Source organism: Colletotrichum gloeosporioides, assembly GCF_011800055.1.
Source record: "Colletotrichum gloeosporioides strain Lc1 chromosome Unknown consensus_81, whole genome shotgun sequence".
Taxonomy (NCBI): Eukaryota; Fungi; Ascomycota; class Sordariomycetes; order Glomerellales; family Glomerellaceae; genus Colletotrichum; species Colletotrichum gloeosporioides.
In genome coordinates, this window is record NW_025544726.1 from 275,790 (window position 1) to 295,301 (window position 19,512).

The window sequence follows — 19,512 nt, forward strand, 5'->3', positions numbered from 1 at the left end:
TTGAGGGCTTCCGCACAGAACAGGCATACTAAAGAGTCTAATCATCGGGCTGGATCCTAGCATCACAGAACTAGTGGGTTTGCGCGGAGTCTTGTGTATCTACAAAATCATACATCGTCTTTGGAGAAAATATCTAGAAACATTGAAATTTGAACCATCCTTCGGCTTTTGCTAATCTTTCTTGAGAAATGGCTTGCGACCGTACACAGACATTCCATCATAGTATCCGTGCAGGTTCGTGTTCTTCACATCATTCCTGACCTGAGCACAGAAAACCAAAGTTTCGGCACGGGTCCAGTCTAACACTCGTGTAAACAGCGCAAGGGAAAGACCCTCAAGGCCGGACAGCAACGAGGCCTGGACCATTGACCCAACTTCCTTCCACTTCGGATCTTTCGGCCAGTCGGAGAGTGGGGCCTTGCATTTGGTCTCCGTGACCTCCTCGAAACCTGCCTCTCTAAGGAGCTGAGAAAATTGGCGGCCAATAGTAACGGATCGGCCAATCTTTTCGCAGGCTTCAAGCATGAAGCGCGCCCATCGCGAGATTGGTGTATCTTCCTTGACAGTGTTATCGTCGCAAAGAAGAGGGTAGATAATATCGTGGATCTCGAAGTAACCGCCCGGCTCAAGATTATTGTATGCCTGTTCGATAACAGCTGGCCAATCGGCGAACGATCCCATCATACTGCGGGCGAAGATAAAATCGAACGGCTCACTCCAGGTCCACTCCTTCTCGAGGTCGTCAACCTCAAAGATGCAGTTAACTGGGGTAAATGAAGGTTGGATTGGGCTCAAATCAGCACCAATAACGTGTGCTTCGGGATGAGCGTCGGCATAATCCATGGCCCAAACACCAGTCCCAGTGCCGACATCAAGGACCCTTTTAGCGCCCTCATCTTTAGGGCACAGGCAAAACTTCCCATCCCATATCAGCGTCCACATGTGGTTGACGATATCAAGCCGCTCTTGTTCCAGGGAATCGTTTGGCACCAGGTACTTGCCGTCGCTGAGACTGTGATACGTACGTCCATTCTCGCGACGATAGTCGAGAATACTAGAGCGTAGAGAGGCGTAGGAATTGTCTGTAGAAGCCCCGGCGACGGATGACGTGTCGCTCGCGTCTCCTATGGAGCCATTGTCCACCTGTTGTGTGGCCACGGGCGAACTGGCCGGAGGGGAAGCTGACTGCGCCTTGTTCGCCATCGCTGCTGTAACTAGGCAGGGTTGTTGGTGGCTGTTACGTTTGGGGCCCTAGGCGTGACACCTGATGGCTTATGATTATGAGTGAGGGCAAAATCTTCAATGACTCGAGAAAGAAGAAAGGAAAACTGAGAGATGAGAAAAGAGGAAATCCGAGTGGGCTGAGGAGTTTCTTTACCCCTCTTTGCTGGGGCAATCGCTACCACTCTTCCCCTGCCGACTGTGCATATTCCGTTCCAACAACAGTTCCAACAACATCACATTATTGGCCATTCTGATATCAACCTTGTCGCGCTAGATACGAAACGTTCGTAAATGGAGAAGCAGTGATGAATATTGCCGAGGTTATTATGCGGACTTGTGATATGAAATAATCCTGAAGACAGCTCTTATCTTGGCTCTTGGCAATTCTGAAAGCGACCCGATGAGTCCACTCTAATATCGCTAGTCGCATCGATTTCTTCAGCCTGTTTGTTTGAAGATTTTGAAGCCTGCGTTGAATGAGCGGGATAAACGTCAGCTAGTGCAGCACAAATAGCATTCAGCGCGCGTTTCCTTGGGCAGTTAACTTCCTGGTCAGGGTGCAGAATTGATCGCTGCAGGATGCAGTGCTTCATATCTGCTCAGTGCTACCTGTACGTCCAGCGTGTGGATTCCCATCATACCCTTCTGCAGGCTTTCAGTCGGGGATGCATAATTATAAAGTCCAATATCTGGCACGAAAAACGATGCCTGATATGTTACTTGGGTCATTCAGTCTGGCCACCTCACGTCCGCGCCTCTTGCGTTAGTTGAGCGAAGGCGCGGTCCGCTCCCGCTTTAAACTCCCCAGCCCCAGGCAGCGAATAGTGTCCAAAGGATTACGCCCTCCCACTTCCCCGGGCGTTCATCTTGTGGATATCCGTCAGCACGGTATGCCCAATATGGGCATACCTAAGGAGTCCTTCAAGGGACTAGCTGCTGTAAGGTGTGGTGGAAGGATCTAGTGCTGCAGGGGGTTGGATCTGATAAGATCATAAGATTGGTAGCCACAGCCCCAAAATCCACAAATGGAGGCGCAAATGAATAACATCAGCCTCACAGGATTAGCGGCGGGTTGTTTCCTCATTGCATCTCTCATGAGTGTGAGTTTTGAGTGTAAAGGCAGTCCAGCTCTTCCCATTTGAATAGCCCACGAAACAAGGCGAATCGCGGAAACAGTGCAGTCTGTTTTCGAATGAGTTCACAGAAACCTAGATTTTGTGCCACTTCTCATTCAAAGATTAAGACCTTAGTGTCGTTAGTCAATTGTCTGCCTGTCGGCCCCCAATACGCCCGCTGGAGCCAAGGTAGGAATCACGCCATGGGATGAGACACCAAGGACACTCGCATCAATCAGCGTTCTTTCTTCGTGAAACAGGCAGCAATTCTTACTGCTGTGCCTCTCGTGTGGACCAAAAACAGTCGAGTTGGATCCTCCTCCATTAGCGAATTGTTTAGTTGAACGATCGTCCAGCTCCTTCTTCGAGGGGGCAGGATCTAAGCAAACAATGATTGGAGCTTCAGTGCCTTGGCAAGATGGCACTACACTTCCCAAGAAAGCTTTACGCAATTGTAACTTCTTTCATGAAGAATATATGAGAGGTTATTGGCGTTGGGCGCCTCAACGCATACGATGACCAACGAAGGACTGCATGCACGTCATCAGGATGTCTGGGCAGCTTAGGCAGACAAGGCAGTAATCATTCACGTCATGGTTGTAAGCATTGATTCTAGAGAGACTTGAATTAGTAGGTATCATCTTCAAAGTATAAAAGCAGACGAGTTTGCCCGTCTTATTGAGTCTGGAAGCACCATCAACCTCGACTCAAAACCATCACTGCCCACCCGAAATCACATAAATCTTCAAGCCTCAACCAATCCAACCTCATCAAACTTGACCTTATCCAGTCCAACGTCATTGTCAAAATGCAGATCCAATCTCTCGTAAGATCTCCGTAACTCAAGTCCTGACTTTCAACTAATCAAAAGCTAAGGCCATTTTCGCTGCCATTGCAGGCTTCGTTGCTGCAGCGCCTACTCCTGAGAACACTCAGCCTGCCTCACCCTCTTACGCCGACTTCCCCGAAGGCATCTTGCCTCTCGATTTCAGCACCGCCGTTGAGGCTCGAGACAACGCTCTCCAGAAGCGTTGGTGCCCGGGTGAAACCTTCCCGAATTGCATCCAGATACAAGGACAGGTCTGCATCTGGGGTTGCGGTTTTCGCAATAACTTCCAGTGCCTCGTCGGATGTCCTGCAGAGACTCACGCCAACTGCGTAGAGTGGTGCTAGATGGTCCTAAACTCGGAAACACGTAGGCGGAACGGAAGAAATGGATGAATAGTTGGGCCCAGATTAGCAAAGATTCAACAACACGAGAAAACTACAGTCAGGTAGAGCAATGCCACACACTTGATTGACAGACAGTACGGACCTTCCATGTGACTTTCCGGAAACCTTGTGACGGAACGAAGAGTTCATCGCGGCTTTCTCGGTTGAGAGGGAAACCGTAGTGAGACCGATGACATGAAATAAATGAGTCGTCTATAGCTTCAGAGATTTGATGCCCAGGCGCCTTATTGAGTACTGCACTCCGTTGCGACGAAAAAGTCTATTTCTTAGGTCTTTTTCTTTTTTGCTCTTGATTTTCTTCGAGTTGTCACAACTTTGTTCTTCTTATTTCCAACTCAAAAGCAATGCTTGTCATAGGGTACACAATCATCGTGCAGCACTCGCAGGAATACACTTATTCGATCGGGGTTTTAACCATAAACAAGGAGCGTAACCGGCAAGCACGTCACTAGCCGGTATCTACCATCGATGCCCTCAGATACGTTAGTCGGTGATCAGTAATCTTACATACACCTGTCAAATGATAGGCTCGGCGATAAAAATTTTGTTCAGAGCATGCAAGTAGTGAGGATATCACCAAGCCTGGCCCCGTGAGGTCCGAGGACTATTGCAGCGCCACGCTCTTGGTCAACCATGGCGACTTGGTGAAATACCAAACAGCATCGCCCAAAATAAATAAACGATTTACCACCTTTTATACTTCGACTGGATTTTGTCCTCTAATTGAAACAATCAGAACTCGCCCTCTGTATTGAAGAGCGTTGTGACAATTCAGCACAGCGTAATCAACTTCGGTGAGACATCTTCACCGAAACCATGAATAAGGAAGCTAAAAGTCGGACAGAATCGCCGAATCGGCAGCGAGAGTGCCATCCATGATTCGCAATTGCCCCACGTTGTCTCCTCACCGCGCACGGCAATTCGTCCCAAACGATCCTCATTTCCCGTGCTGCAAAGCTGCCCTGGAAAATTCAGGGATCACCTCGACTACACTCTATCGGCGTAGCATTTAAACCAGTAAACAAAGCAACATCAAACCAGGGCACCGGTGGCACCAATTGGTGCGATTTTTGGCGGAGCAAGCCTTGGCTTCCCTCTTAGGCCCCGACTGGAACCTTATCCCCGCCGGACATCTCACCGATCACAGCTGTTTTCAGAGACGAGCGATTGAATTGAATGACGTCCTCCAAGGGTTCTCAGCCAGGGTGGTGCTCAGTCACTCAGTGCAGAATCCACGCTTGGCGATGAATAACGGCGCAACCGTTGCTCCCCTGCCATTCTCCGATCCTCCCAACCTCCGCTAAACGCCGGGCTGGTCATCAATTATGATTCCGAACTGTGGACATTTGTAATCAGGCAAAAGACGTTGACCCCGGAGGAAGCTTAAATCTTAAAAACATCTAAGGGCTGTCCGTTCCCCCTCCCGTGCCTGGCCTGGAATCGTCCGTCCGGTCTCATCCCCGTTTGTGCAGCTCTCAATCGACCAAGCTCCGGATCTTCAAGCAAAACACAACTCAAGATGCTCAGCAAGACGATTGCCACGGCCGTCCTCGGCCTCGCCTCCCTGGCCTCCGCCGCGAAGAACTGCCCCGTAGCCGACGTTTCCGCGATCGCCCACACCGGCACCCCGGTCGGCGAGACGGTTCCCTACAACGGACGTAAGTGATTCTCTGTCTGCGACGCGCCCGATAATGGTGCATCGGGCTCATTTCCATCGCAGTCAACATCTACGTCTCCAAGCCCAAGGGACACAGCGCCCGCGGAAACAAGACCTCCGTCGGTGTTCTGTACCTCACCGATGTCTACGGCGTCCAGTTGGCGCAGAACACGCTGTAAGCACTCAATCGCCGTCTCACCCGCGGTCACTCCCGCGGCATTTGGTCCGCGTCGTGAATCCATGAATGCTGACGCAATGCATAGCTTGACTGACAGCTTCGCCCGCGCTGGATACATCTCCGTTGCCCCCGATCTGTTCGACGGCAAGCCTGCGCCCAACGACATCAACGTCCCGGGCTTCAACACCACTCAGTTTCTCGCCGCCCATGGCCCCAACGTGACGGACCCCATTATCGCCAACGCCGTCAAGTACCTCAAGGAGGAGCTCGGCGTCAGCAAGGTCGCCGTGACGGGATACTGCTTCGGTGGCCGCTACGCTTTCCGCGAGCTTGCGGCTGGCAAGGGCGCCAATGTCGCTTTCGCTGCGCACCCCAGCTTGTTGACTGACGATGAGATCAAGGCCATCACTGGCCCCGCCAGTGTCGCTGCTGCCCGTACGTCATTGTGTTTTCTGAATGCGTCAGCGTTTGATATGAGGAACGCATCACTGACCTTGATTTGTGTTCAGAGAACGACAACCTCATGCCTGCCGCGCGCCGCGCCGAGATCGAGGCCCTCCTCGGCGCGACCGGCCAGCCCTTCTCGCTTGCGCTGTACGGCGGCACCTCGCATGGCTTCGGTGTTCGGGCCAACATCTCGGACCCTCAGCAGAAGTACGGCAAGGAGGAGGCTTTCTTCCAGGCAGTTCGCTTCTTTGACACCTGGGCTTAAATCCGATTCTGTAAATAGCTTGAAGTATTTGTCCAGAATACGAATCCGTAAATCAACTCGTATGTCCATCGGCTGGTACGGTTTCCGGTACGCGTATTGTGGCGTGCTGGATTCCTGTTCGGTATACTACAGCGACTGTGGTTGTCCAAAACAGCTGATGACATGATTTCTAAGCTATGATTAGGGCCGGGTGTTCTGAGAATAATAATGCACATACGTAGCCGTTGAGATAGCGTTGAGCTTCTCAACTGTGTTTGAAGCCTCATCTTCGTCCAGTATTCCATCGGCGGCTGCAGACCTGAAACATACAGCAGACAACTCATAATGATGAGATGCTTTTACTGTACTTTCATTGTTGCTGGTCTTATCGATGTATCGTGAGGCTCGTGGGGCTGTGGAATATGGATCTTTGATGCAGAGGTAGGTTCTCGGCTGGATGCGCTGAGCGACGTGAACATCATACTGCTGAATATGCCGACGTGGAAAGAAGGATAAAGTCAGTAGCGGCAAGAGTCGGCGGAGTTGTTCCCGCCTCGAACCCTTCGTCCGATCTTGCAACTCCGGACACAAGTAGGGGCATATTTCCCCCCCTAGCGACGATCACTCCATGATTGCATGCCGTTTTCCGCAGGGTTAAGCCAGCAGGTTTTAGATTCCGTGGCCCCGACGAAGGGATGGTGACATATCCAGTGTCAAATCAGCCTTACCAGTCAAGCAATGGTCGGAGCTCAGGTCACTTAAACTTCCACCCCACTTTCTCGGTTTCGCTTTCGGGGGCGTTCAGAGTTAGACCCGGCCGTTTCAGAACCACCGGGTGAAGAAGACATGACCCTGCTTGGGTCTTTAACACCAGACGAGTGTGCCTTGCCTATCTACTGTTGATATCTATGCATACTACCGGATATGGAATATGTGCCAATTAGCCGCCAGATTTACGCGGGGATGTTGGTTTCGGCCGACGACGGACGGGCCGTACAGGCAGAAACTGGGCATCGCTCGAGTCGAGCCAACTCAAAGACGGCCGAGTCTGGTATTATTTACGGAAGATAGAGTGTAATGATTAAGGCGCTGAGTTGCTAGCAGCACGTGGTGCAAACTCTGTCCTACAGTGACTTGTCGTACTCGTAAAGACTAAAGCATAGTATTCCAATTCTGTGGCGTGTGCGATGAATAGTCTACCGCGTCGTTTGAAGTTGAATTTGGGATTTGTATTCATGAGATTTTGATATCATAACTAAAGCTGTATCGTCCGGTCACTGATGAAGGCCAGTGGCCACTGTATCATGTCTTTCCAGCTCGCATCTAGATCGCACACTATCGCCCGAGCCGCGTTGACGCCCCATCCCTGCATGAACCACGTGCTGTTCTCCGTTGAGTGGACAGCGACGGAGTAGTAGGCTAGCAACGTCAAGGCGGCTGGGTCTCGATTCCGCATGAGCTGCATATACTCCTCCGATAGACTGGTGGGCCATGTCAAACCAACCCGCAACTCTGGGAACGCTGTAGTGTTGGTGGCGTGGTCGATCCATTCCAACAAATTTGATGTTTCCCGAGCGACAATGTCTTTACTGAACTGGTCGGCCTCTGTATTTGGTAATTTGGCGGCGAAGGTATTTAGGTGTTGTTTGACGGCGTCTAGTAGTGGAGTAGATGCCGGCGTGACTACTTCATGGAAGAAGTTTTTGAAAGGCCCCGCTTGAATGATGGGTTGTGACGAGGACAGAATGTTACTCATGCCTCTCACAAGTAAGAAGACGTCGATAACGTCGTCGACTGTTGGCGCCTGGTGTCCTTGGGGGCCGCTCCTCTGATAAGGGAACGTGGAAAATGCGCTGATGAGCAGCAATGAAGAGCCTGCGAAGAGGGGGTGGCAGTTATCGGGCGTGATTTGGGTGAGAGTCTCACGCATGCCAGCAATTGCATCGTTCTGGTGTTGTGAGGCGTGTAGCGCATAAGATTCGCGTTGCTCTGGGTGTAAGTGGCCGAGGTGTAGGGCGCTGATGGCCAGCACTTGGTGCATCAGGAACATGTAGGTAAGGCCCAACTTCGGAACCTCAAACTGCCAGATGTTGCTCGCATCCGATGACCTCGGCATCGTGAGGGACGTTGTCGTCGAGTAGTGGTGCATGAGCTCCAGATCTGTGATCCACTTGCTGAGATGAATCGATTCCACCGGGCCGGTAGAGAATTTGACAAAATACGGGAACGGATCGGGGCTTGAAGCTGCTATTGAAGATTGCCTCCTGCCCCCTCCAGATGAAGAAGCCTGGTCACTGATGAAGTCGATGGGTAAGTTCAGCGTGGAGTCCAGCAAGCTCGGTGGTGTGAGTGAGTGAGCCGACGGACTGATCGATGAGGCGGTTGTCTTGCGGCTGCCACTGGATCCTTTGCGCGTTGACGTCTTCCGCTGCAGACTTGAAGCTCTAGTCACTGGCCCGGCCTGAGGCCCTGATGGCTCCCAACTCATACTGTTGGAGTCACTTGAGGCCGGCTGGCCTGATGTCGCACCCTCGACAAGACTGCATTGGGTGTTGTGTCTGATGCAGGCGCCACATGGCTTGTTCTCATCGCACTGAGTGAAAAGACGTCAGCCAACCGCGATGACATATGAGTGTGGTAATACGAGTATGCAGGTTTGGTTGGTGAGGGAGGTAGTATGTACTTTAACACGCCGCTGTTTACATCTGGCACAGCCACCGCGAGACTTCTTGTATCCAAGGCGCGGCATCTTCTCCAGCGACACAGGACTTTCAAGTGGCGGTCTAAACAGCCTTTTGTCACCCTGACCCCGACTCTCTCTCTCTCTCTTCCTAGACGGGCGAAGCGTGGAATTCTACACACTTCGTACGTGGTTGAGTGGGCAGTCCGCAACTGGCTGGAACGCCCGGGAGTCCGAATGAGAGCCAGAAGGCCGCTTCCCCCTTTCGTGGCACTTCGGCCCCCTGCTTGGGGAAAGGCAACGAACCCGTAGCAGGGGATGGTAAGCCGACGAATCGGTTGGCGTCCAGAAACACAAGAGATGTCAGCAGGATGCAGCTGCTTATGGATTTCTCCAGCGGCGCGGTCCGTTAGAAGGTAGGCACCAGGTGCGCGGCGAGCGTCGTGTGTGGTTGGAAGCTCGATGAGCTGAGAAGACCGAAAGCGAATTTGTGGGGATGTGAGGTGAAGGTAGTGGATGGCGATTTGATCGGGAGTTGGGCGCCGGGGCCGGTTACGGTCGGGTGCTCTTTTCTGGCTTCGATAGTTGAAGTAAACGGCTCGGTAGCTTTCGTACAGGATTGCTGAAGTCTGGACGGTCCGGTTGACACCTCAACATGCAGAGCAAGGCCACTTGGTTATATCATGAGGATGGAAACAGGTAGAACGGGGAAGCTGGGTATTGGGATTCTCGGGGAGACTGAGCAAGTACGCCCCGTTGGGCTGGGCTGGCCGGGGCGGGTATTGAGGAAAAACTCGAGCAGTTTAAACTGCGCCTTGCTGACGAGTCAACACGAAGCACGGGCGCGTGCGTCAGAAACACCTACAGAAGAGCCAGCCGGTACGGATAAGGAATGGTGTGGGCGTGGAGAAAGTGAAACGGGTACAGAGAGTATCTGGGCTGTTCCTATTGGAGGCTAGGGGAAGAGGAGACAAGGAATAGGGGTACGGATGGGCAGGAGAAGTGGGTGAAATAGAGCGGCAAAAGTGTATGTGCGTGTCGTACGGCTTCGTTTCGTCTAAGCATTCGAGGGCCGCAGCACCGCTTCTCGATGGCTTGAGCTTCCAGGGTGCCACGAGGAGCTACAGGTACATCCGCCAGAGACTCAACGTTGAGCTCATCTCTATGTCCATGCTGATCCATCCGTCCCGTCATATCGCATGGCACGCCGCTGTGGCTCGGGAATTGCAAACATGCCCAGCCACGGGAGTCTACTGCGCAGAAGGGTCAGGCTGTCCACAAAGCCTCCATCAACACGGCATGGATTGCGTGGGTTCTGATGCTCTACAATGCAAGATGATGAACATCCCCGGCCCAATCCCGGAGGTGTGTGTGATTGTGATGGCATCTGTCATGAAGGTTCCTGCCAGAGCTCCCGCCTGGTCTGTGCATACGTCGTATTTCCAGGGGTGACCTCTAATGAATTATTCAAATCGCCCTTTGGCTTTCGGGGTTAACGGGGTGTGGGTGTGAGCTTGACTCCAGCATCCCCCAACCTGTTCCTGGCTCCCCCCTGTGCCCATCAATTCAAATCCATCTTGACGCCTGTCAGCCCGGCAGCAAGGCACACTTCCAGCCCTGTAACTCTGACCTTTAGAGGGGGCCGATTCTACTATCTGTAAGGCTGGCTAGTGTCGCCGAGTGATTTCCTGTTTACAACGTAAGTTTAAAGAGTATCCATCCGGGCCGTAGCCAAGACCACGTTCAATCGATGGCTTCATGCGCTAATTTCCCCCGTGCTTACTGCCGGCCCGAAGAAATCATGTCAGAGGAAATCACCACCGCGCTAATTCGTCAACGGCGCCAAATCGCCAGCCGCATTGTCGGAGAGCTGTGAAGAAACCGAGACCGAAGGACCCTGAGAGATGTTCTAGAAGCTCTGTCGGACATCTCGTCCGCCCCGACCATCACAGCCCTGCGGAGCCGAAGGGATCACAGCCAACACACAGAGAGATGACAACAAAGTCAGAATCATTGGATGATGGGTTCGTCGTATTCCTTTGCCCCGACATACTTTGATGGAATCTCAACTACAACAGCACAGCAGCGTGGCTGAGCCTCTCAATCTGCAACTTATTGCATGTTCTTCTCCGCGTATTTGCGCGGGCGCACCGTTTGTGATATTAACATGCGCGTGGTATCGCGTCTAATCCAGACGCGGTCTTGTATCTCGGCAAACACTCTTTCTTCCTCACCTTGAATGTTCACGATGCTATTCTCGTTTTCGTTAACCTGTCGGACGATAGGAGAAAGATCAAGCACGTTGATGCTACGGGCCGGGCCTCCTGAAACACCCTGATCGACAGGTCCCGAACAGGTTAACCAGAAGCCATGATAACAGCCTCAAAAGCAGAGGCCATCATGGATTGGCATGATATGAGGTTATCCCGACTCTGGCTCGGCAACCCACACATACATCGTCCGCTGTCCTCCGCCAAGACAACAAGGAACGGCTGTCAAGCAGAGAAGAAAGCTTCTTTACGCGTAATGCTTAGCGCCCGTCTATCTGTGGCAACTGAGCCACTGCATGGAATCCTTGAGATGCAGGCATGCATCGTGCGTTTGTTAGCCCGGCTAAATCCGTCAAAGACATAGGGGACTGCGGCGTTACGAAGGATCTACCGAGCACCTGACATCCAGCCTTTAAACATTGTTGAGCCGCCGACAGGGACGCCTTGATCAGAGCATCCTCGCACGTCTGTCTCAAAGTTTGATGTCACCGCAAGTTATCTTTACTGTTGCTCCCATCTGACACGGGTCACCAGGCAGTTGCGACTTACCGCGTGAAGTCGGATGGCATTTCCGAACCCGATCCAGGATAGAACTGCGATTTAAGGTTCTTTCTACGTCCTCCGGTACACGCTTTAAAGATCACGAGGCTGAAGAATTGTGGCTACGTGTTTTGGATCTGCGGGCGCCTCGAATACGCATCACACGCTTTGTCAACATATAGCTTGGCATCTGCCAAGTCCGGATCTGCCTTGGCCTGATCTTGATTATGGCACAGACTGCGTGTTTATTCTATTCCGGCCTTCAATCTGTCTACTTCATGTATTTCCCTATTGAGTCCTGATGACTCAACAACGCTGGGCAGCAGCGTCAATTCATGCGCTTTGCGCGGCCTCGCCACTCTAGGAAGCTCACAAGAAAGCTACTTGCTCAATGCGCGAAGATCTTCTCAACGACGACTCCAGGAGAATCAAATCGTGTACCGAAACCAAGGCACGTTGTCGGCCAGTTCTGCCTCCATCGTCTTTTGCTCTTCCGTCAGCTCCTGTACGCCAGCTTCCCTGGCAACAAGGTCTCGGCGAGCGTTCTCGCGACGGCACCAAGTCGTCATGAATAAAGTCAAGAAGAATGCCATACTGAGTTCCAAGCATTAGCATCTGTAAGTTGGTTTTGTGTTGGATGCCCTCACCTGACAAAACCGATGAGAATGCTGTGTCCAGTAGTGTATCGCGGCCCGTCTCGAGAGAGGTAGACATAGGAGGCGATGATGCCGCCACAGTTACCACCCATCACCTGCATTGCAATGCCCGTTCCTCTTTTAAGACTGCCGCCAATGTTGCTGCTGTTCCATGCCATACCAAGGGGAATTTGGGGATAAATTCCTACGGCAACGGTTAGCTACCGATGCTCGAAGGGGTGACGGAGCTTTTGTTATCTTACCAATGGCTGCGAAGACGGTCCCAGCGTACTGTGCAGTGGAGTTCCTGGTAGCCACCAAAAGGGAGAATCCTAAGATACCAACCAGCTGAAAGCCCAGGAGGAACACCCCGCGCTGCCTGATTCTATCGGCATACCAACTCGCAATGATGGTAAAGAAGCAGGCGCAAACGTATGGAGGAACGCTCATCAACTGCGCATTGTTTGATGTGTAACCCATGTTCTTGATGATAGTCGGCAGGAAGAGCGCAATCGAGTAGATGGGGCAGAAGCCGGCCATGCAAATAAGCATGTGGATATAGATCTTCCAGTCTTTGATAGCCTGCCACACGTACTTGATGTCGAATTCGTTGGACAAATGTCCCGAGTCTTCTTGAAGCCGTCTTTGGACCTCTGTGCGTTCCTTTTCACTAAGAAATCGAGCGCTAGAAAGCGGTCAGCTCAGGGCTCATAATAGAGGCTGCAGCCCAACTTACGTGGCCGGGTAGTCGTAAATAGCCCAATAGGCAGTGAACGAGACCAAAATGCTCAGAATTCCTTCCAAGATGAAGATCCATGCCCATGCGGAAAGGCCCCCAACACCATGCATCTCTGCAATGCCTCGCGCAAGAATACCACCAAAGGCACCAGCCAATGTTGCGGCCGAGAAGAATAGTGCCATTCTGAAGCCGCACTCGTGTCGGCAGTACCACTGCGTGATGTAGTAGTTGACTCCGGGAAACAGGCCTCCCTCGAATATCCCTAGAACTACTCGAGTGGCCATGAGCCCTGAATAGTCCTTGACGAACCCTTGTCCAATCATTGCCGCCGACCAGCAAACCATGATGAAGGTGAGCCAGATGGAAGGCCTGAGGCGTTTCATCATCATGTTGCTCGGAATTTCGGCCGCGATATAGAATGGGAACAGAACCGCCAGGCAATCATTGTATTGAATTCCATGCAAATTCAGGTCCTGCTCGAGGTGGTCGAGTCGGGCGTTCCCGATGTTCGTCCGATCTAAAAAGCATAATCTGTGCTGTGAATTAACATTGCATATTCCCGAGACTGTGGGAAATTGTGGGAACATCGATCGATGTAACAAACTTACAGGTAGATCAGCGACATGAACGGGATGATGTGCCAATCAAGCTTCCTCAAGAGCGTTTTGGTGGAGTGCATGTCCCATGTTTGCGACTCTGCGAGCTCGACCGACTCTGCTCGAGTTGCCGTCTTTTCCGACTTCAAAGCGCTGTCGGTGTCCATGGTGAAATCTCACTGGATATTGTAGCACACCAAAGCCAGAACAACGATGAGTGATGGGCAGACGGCCTGGATACAAGTATTCAACATTTCCGCGGAGGAAAATGACTGCCGGGGCCAAGCTTTTAACCCCCATACTCTACCCCGATGCCAATGTTGCCAATGTTGAGTGATCCCCTCCCTGTCAGCATCAAAAAAGAGGCGTCTTATCAAAGCCCTAGCATATTGCCACCCGCGCGCCCAATAGATCTTACTGAGACATGAGAGACTAGACCTGAAGGATCGCTGATGGAACATGCAGGTCAGACAGGAGGTCGTACAGGTGTCGCTTTCTGGCCAATTGATCCAGAACACAGCATGCATCTCACAAACTTTACCGGTGATCAAGGGAAAGAGGAGAAAGCGCTGCGGGCCGATGTACGGGGCCCAATAGACTCGAGAGATCGTTGCAACCTTCCCGAAGCGGGGATGGGACTGGGGTAACATCGCGGGAAAGGCGCCCTCGCCGTTACTAGTTGCGGTTGGTACATGGTCCTTCTGTTGCAGGAGAAGCGCCTCCTCAGAAGCACGTCTTACGGCGCAGAGCGATAGGCATGTCAGTCCTTCGGAACAGTGTCCAATTGAGGGATGGGCGTAGGCACGTCTGGAATGCATGGTCATGAATAAGAAACGTGTCGGGTTGATAGGCAACTGTAATGGGTAAGGCTCTCGGCCGTTGACATGCAATCTGAAGTTTTTGATTCGGCTGACAAGTACGAAAAGCAAAAAGCGGTAAGTTTCTCGCAAGGGACAGCGTGGCCTTCAGTAGCCACGTGTTGCAAGTGGCCTGGAACACTATCTATGGCAAGCGAGGGCTGGGCTGATTGAAAAGCATTTGCAATTTGAACATTATTTATAGCAGGGCTGAGATTTTCGGGTACAGACATTGGGCGTGTCCAGAGCTTTGGGCTCGCAGGACCCTTCGAGCAGGGTCTGCATTGTGGTTGAGTCACCAGACGCGCACTTGACCTGATTTGCAACGAGACAGCTACTTTGGGTGCAGCTCGTCGCAGACAGTCTTCTTCTTCTTCTCAAGGTACTAAGACTCAGAACTTGGTGTTCTTCTTGGCTCTTAACTTCCTTCCGTACACGTGAAATAACCAAGGCAAAGGTGTCAACCCAACGCAAATAAACCCCAACAAAGAATTTCCCCAGCCGTTTCCAAGCGCCCGGTACATGCTTGGCCCCACGGGGTGGCCCCGCGAGGGGTAGTGGCATGATTCCGATGCCCCTTAAGATTGGTATAGCCGTTATGGTATTGGCTACCTTAATCGGATAGGAATCTATCAAGTAGATCGTCATGGGAATCACGACACCAACAATGCCTGTCTGGAAGGGGACGAGACTGAGTATCGTTGACATGAAATTTGCCTTGTAATACGCCGAACAGCCGGACCAGAAGAACGTGAGAGGTACAAGGAAAGACAACCCAAGTGTTATATGCAGGCTCATCTCTGGCACGTATGTTCCACTGTCGACTCGTACCATACGGGCAACATCGCGATCAGACTAGATTGTAATAATGAGCCGTGCAGTAGCAGTTCCTACGCCCAAGGACAAGAAGAGCAGTCCAATATGTCTTTCGTTGAACCCGTAGGTATGACTGAAGACAAGGGTGACTATGGTAAAGAGGAGGTACATGGTTCCGCAAACGAAAGCGATGTAAATCAACACTGAAAGGACAAGAGGGGAGAGAAACAGCAGTTTTGCAGGATGTACAAGTCCATCGCAAACACGTTGAAGATGACGCTTCTTTTGTGAGGTTACAGTTGAGTCGCAGCAACTCCCCAAGTAGTCCCGCCTGGGTTTTTTTTGTAACGATAGAGTCTTCCGTTGGACAAGGACCCGGGGACTGGTTTCTGTAGCGCCGAGCTGGAATAGTACCATGAGTACAGAGCCAATAATGACTACCACCCAGAAAACCCATCGGCAGTGCATGTCAGAAACAATGTCTTTTTTCCATCTCCTTTTCATCTTTCTAATTGGTTGATCTCACTTGAAATTAGCTTACCCACCGACGACTCGCTGGTCCTCCCGCCGAACCGCTCCCCGATCGATGCCGAAGTCGCGGTTAACCTCTTGCCGGAATGTCCGAGCACGCTGAATGACGGCTCGCCTCGCGATAAAACACTTTGCCGGGGTTCGGATGACGTAACACGCAATAACGCCTTGCGCAACGTCTGGCTAGCATTTTGCCGTCATCTCCGTAATTCGTCAGTCTCTGTTGGACTGCTCGGACTAACCATTCGAAGTCCATAATGGCGAGTCCGGGGACCTGCTTTTCCTGTGCCCCACTCCCTCCGTAGCTTGTCATCGGCAGTGTCTCCGCTGGGGTAGTTGAATGCCGAGAAAACAGATAAAGAGATACATGGGCATGGCACTCGTCGTTTTTCAAGCGCCCCCAACCCAGACGAACCCGCATTCAACATCATTTGCTTCCAGATTATAACGATAGTCAAGGTATTAGCAACTTGCCCAATGCTTCTAGAAAACACGAGGCATGTTTGTTGATGCCATCCGTCTGAGCTTGATGGTTACGAGGTTTCAATTCGTCATGAAGTTGGCCCCTACGCCCATACAACCAACCAGCTTTGTGTATCTCAATCTGTCTGAATATTCTGTGGCACCAACTCAATATAGTATCCATCCTTTACCGGTTTGCTTAGCCCCCCTTTTGGGGAAAGGTACTAAGAAAGATGCATCGAACGAACTTACCGGATCAAAACCATGGCAACATGCTTAATGGTCTCCTTGTAGCTCTCCACCATTTCTTCAGCACCGAAGCCACGTTCCTTCTCCCACTCTGTCAACGGGACACTGGCGCGACCATTAAAATCCAAGTCCTTGACAACAGGGGCTCTGGCAGCTTCAGTCTGGCCAGAATGCTCGGCACATCGGGCACGGTGAACCCCAAGTATCCAAAGCTCAGGTGGGGAGGGGTGTTGCGGTTCGAGATGAGATTCCGCCTTCTTCCAACGGCTTTTCAGCCCGGTGTATGTGATCAATTCCAAGAAGCCGGTGGAGCAAGTGAAAGCGGCCAAATCGGCAGTGCTCAATGCCCAATCTTGAAGATGAGCTCTGTCGTTATTGGTGGAGGGGAACCCCAGGTAGTAGACGGCTAATGGCCAGTATTCAACGTCCATACGAGTCGCATGCCCAAGAGATCTATGTAAAAGCGAAGGCTTCGTTTGGGATCTCGAATTCGCATCATGACATGGTGCAATTCATGCCCGCGGCCGGACCAGTGTCAGGCAGAGGTGGCTGAATGAGGTGTCCCCCAATGTCGAAAACACCTGGAACTGGCTCGGGTCATGCTTGGGCCACGTTGTTGTCAGTGGATTGCATCTTGCCTTGCTTGATATGAATGGAGTCGTAATGCATGACGAAAAACTGGATAGTCGGCACGTTAACGGCAGGCTGTCTATACAGACCCGTCAAAGCAATAAGGTCTTATTTGCATCGCTCGGACTCGCGAAAAAGACCGATTTCGCGGTCCCATCACACCTGGGAGAATCTCGCTCTCCGTCGGTCTTTCCAAAACCACAGTTTAATGTGGATTCCTGGATGCACATGAAGGCAAAGACTAAAAAGGCGTTCATTAATGAATCCTCGTTGAGGACACCCAGCCAATCTCAACTTTGGGCACCAGAAAATCTATCCATCACCCAGACAGATCACTATCGCAATAGAAGAATCGACGACATTCTCAGAGGCACTTACAAACCATGTCTCTGGAAGAGAGCAGTCGAGTTCTAGTCATTGGAGCGGGTGGGTTCTCGGCTACATCATGGTACTTACAGTACTAACCATTTCATCAAGGAGCTACTGGCTTGTTAGTTGCCCAAGGACTGAAAAAGGTGAGTGGGCTCTGCAAGATGGTATTTCAATCGTAAAAGACATCATGGTAACGTGGCTCAAGGCCGGCATACCTGTCGAAGTCTTCGAGAGGCAACCTTACGAGAAGTGTCAAGACAGGGCCGGCCTTTGGGGAATGGCGTTGCACTGGGCCACTCACAACATTGATGAATGTCTGCCTGAGGACCTTGCTGCCAACCTCAAGAGCGCGCAGACCGACCCATACGCCGACATTCCTCACGAGGCGTCCAATCAGTTCCGATGTATAATGGCAAGACGGGGGATCTGGTGACTCACGTTGGAGCCGATGGGCCGAGGCGTGTTCACCGCGGTCGGCTCAGAGATTTCCTTCGTACAGGATTAGATGTCCGATTTGGCAGAGAATTGCAGTCCTTTTCGGTAGAAAATGGCGCTGTGACTGCTACTTTCAACAACGGAGAAGAGGTCTGGAAAGGGGCCTTTTTGATAGGGGCTGACGGACGTAAGTCATTGCGAGTGCGAACCCAAGCTTTATTGGGCTCTGGCTGACTTCTTTTCTCAGCCCGCAGCATAGTGCGGGGCGCAGCTATTCCTGAAAACGCAACCGACATAACAGCTGCTCCGGTGATCGTTTTCGTAAATATTGCTCTCCTCAGCCCACCTTCGACAAGCTGACTAGGGTAGAATTTCGGGGCAACTTTCACCGCAGAACAGGCTTCAAATCTGCGTAGTCAGATTCATCCCGTTGCGACAGTTCGTCCAGAGACATTCTGATCAAGAAATCATCAAAGTTAACACGGCACAGTTGGGTCCTCACCCTGAACAAAAAACGTATTTCTTCTTGACTAGTATGTCATTAACCCTCTGACTCTTGTACACGGGCCTGACTATGACTAGTGGGCGACGTCAAAACCCCCAATGACCCAGCATCATGGGTATTCCAGGTCTCACTTTCATATTGGCCCGACGACGGGAAAGAACAGCCCAAGGCCCAGGAGGAGCGCATGGCGCTGTTCAAAAAGTTGGGATTAAAGTACTGCGAGCTCTTCAAGTCAGTGGCCGAATGGGTGAAGCCAGACACACACCTTCCGATTGACCATGTAAGTGCACTTTGCAAAAGACCCAAGGGGGTTAAGGGGAAACGTTAACAAGAGATAGTTTGGTTCATGGACGAAAATACAACCTTGGAACGACTTTGGAGGCCGAGTCCTCCTCGCTGGTGATGCGGCGCATCCAATGGTTCCTTGTGAGTTGAGGGTTGCCGCGGACTTTTATTCTGAGACAGTTAACATCCATGTGACTAGACCGCGCACAGGGTCTGAACAACGCCCTCGAGGATGCCGGATCCTGCGTACGCACACTGATTAGCGTCATCAACGAAGGACAAGATGTTGCCGAAGCGCAAGATTCATATGGTAAGGATATTTATGAGCGCGGGAAATTAGAGATCAGTCTCTCAAACACTCAGATGTATGCGTGCCATCATTGGCACGTCTTGATGGAGAGCAAGCTGGTGCCAGATGGTTTTGCCAAATGCTGAAAGTCACCGCGGTGATCGTTTCTGGCGCCGTCGGGTGATACAAGGGCAAGTCACATGCTTTGATCAATTTTCCATTAATTAGATTGCACATGAGCGCCACGGCTGTCTACGAGTGCTGTGCTTCGGTTGGCCAGGGCGTTGAATACTTATTGGCCAATCTACAACCTGTTTTGCCTTGCCGAGTTCCGAGCTTCTGTTCCTGCAGATATCACACCTGTTATGAGGCAGTGATACGTTGTAGATTGCACTCGCGAACCGATTTCCGAGCTACGTCATGCGTTAGTCTAGTGTAGCCCTACATTGAACGAAAAGGCTGTAGAGCGAACGTAAGCTTTGCGACGTGAAAGCTTGTCAAGGTCATGAAAATGTATGTCCTT

The 19,512-nt window shown here is 51.6% G+C and overlaps 6 protein-coding genes across 6 annotated transcripts; 2 read left to right on the forward strand and 4 right to left on the reverse strand.

Moving 5' to 3' along the window:
- Positions 1 to 171: 171 nt before the first annotated feature.
- Positions 172 to 1,203, reverse strand: GCG54_00001099 (putative methyltransferase tdiE; the record flags this gene model as incomplete). The annotated part of the gene is made up of 1 exon (XM_045401226.1): positions 172 to 1,203. The coding sequence occupies one exon, from the start codon at positions 1,201 to 1,203 to the stop codon at positions 172 to 174; it is 1,032 nt and encodes a 343-aa protein (XP_045259151.1).
- Positions 1,204 to 5,091: 3,888 nt separating this feature from the next.
- GCG54_00001100 (uncharacterized protein) lies at positions 5,092 to 6,119 on the forward strand (the record flags this gene model as incomplete). The annotated part of the gene is made up of 4 exons (XM_045401227.1): positions 5,092 to 5,230; positions 5,293 to 5,404; positions 5,493 to 5,842; positions 5,917 to 6,119. 4 exons carry the CDS (start codon positions 5,092 to 5,094, stop codon positions 6,117 to 6,119), a joined length of 804 nt encoding a protein of 267 aa, XP_045259152.1.
- Positions 6,120 to 7,353: 1,234 nt separating this feature from the next.
- On the reverse strand, positions 7,354 to 8,586 carry GCG54_00001101 (uncharacterized protein; the record flags this gene model as incomplete). Its single annotated transcript, XM_045401228.1, has 1 exon — positions 7,354 to 8,586. The coding sequence occupies one exon, from the start codon at positions 8,584 to 8,586 to the stop codon at positions 7,354 to 7,356; it is 1,233 nt and encodes a 410-aa protein (XP_045259153.1).
- Positions 8,587 to 12,016: 3,430 nt separating this feature from the next.
- GCG54_00001102 (putative transporter) lies at positions 12,017 to 13,725 on the reverse strand (the record flags this gene model as incomplete). The annotated part of the gene is made up of 5 exons (XM_045401229.1): positions 12,017 to 12,182; positions 12,236 to 12,428; positions 12,487 to 12,908; positions 12,960 to 13,493; positions 13,571 to 13,725. 5 exons carry the CDS (start codon positions 13,723 to 13,725, stop codon positions 12,017 to 12,019), a joined length of 1,470 nt encoding a protein of 489 aa, XP_045259154.1.
- Positions 13,726 to 16,472: 2,747 nt separating this feature from the next.
- On the reverse strand, positions 16,473 to 16,904 carry GCG54_00001104 (uncharacterized protein; the record flags this gene model as incomplete). Its single annotated transcript, XM_045401230.1, has 1 exon — positions 16,473 to 16,904. The coding sequence occupies one exon, from the start codon at positions 16,902 to 16,904 to the stop codon at positions 16,473 to 16,475; it is 432 nt and encodes a 143-aa protein (XP_045259155.1).
- A 758-nt stretch (positions 16,905 to 17,662) lies between these two features.
- GCG54_00001105 (uncharacterized protein) lies at positions 17,663 to 19,135 on the forward strand (the record flags this gene model as incomplete). The annotated part of the gene is made up of 8 exons (XM_045401231.1): positions 17,663 to 17,879; positions 17,921 to 18,097; positions 18,158 to 18,231; positions 18,280 to 18,348; positions 18,401 to 18,443; positions 18,493 to 18,695; positions 18,754 to 18,841; positions 18,900 to 19,135. The coding sequence occupies 8 exons, from the start codon at positions 17,663 to 17,665 to the stop codon at positions 19,133 to 19,135; spliced, it is 1,107 nt and encodes a 368-aa protein (XP_045259156.1).
- Between the last annotated feature and the right edge of the window lie 377 nt (positions 19,136 to 19,512).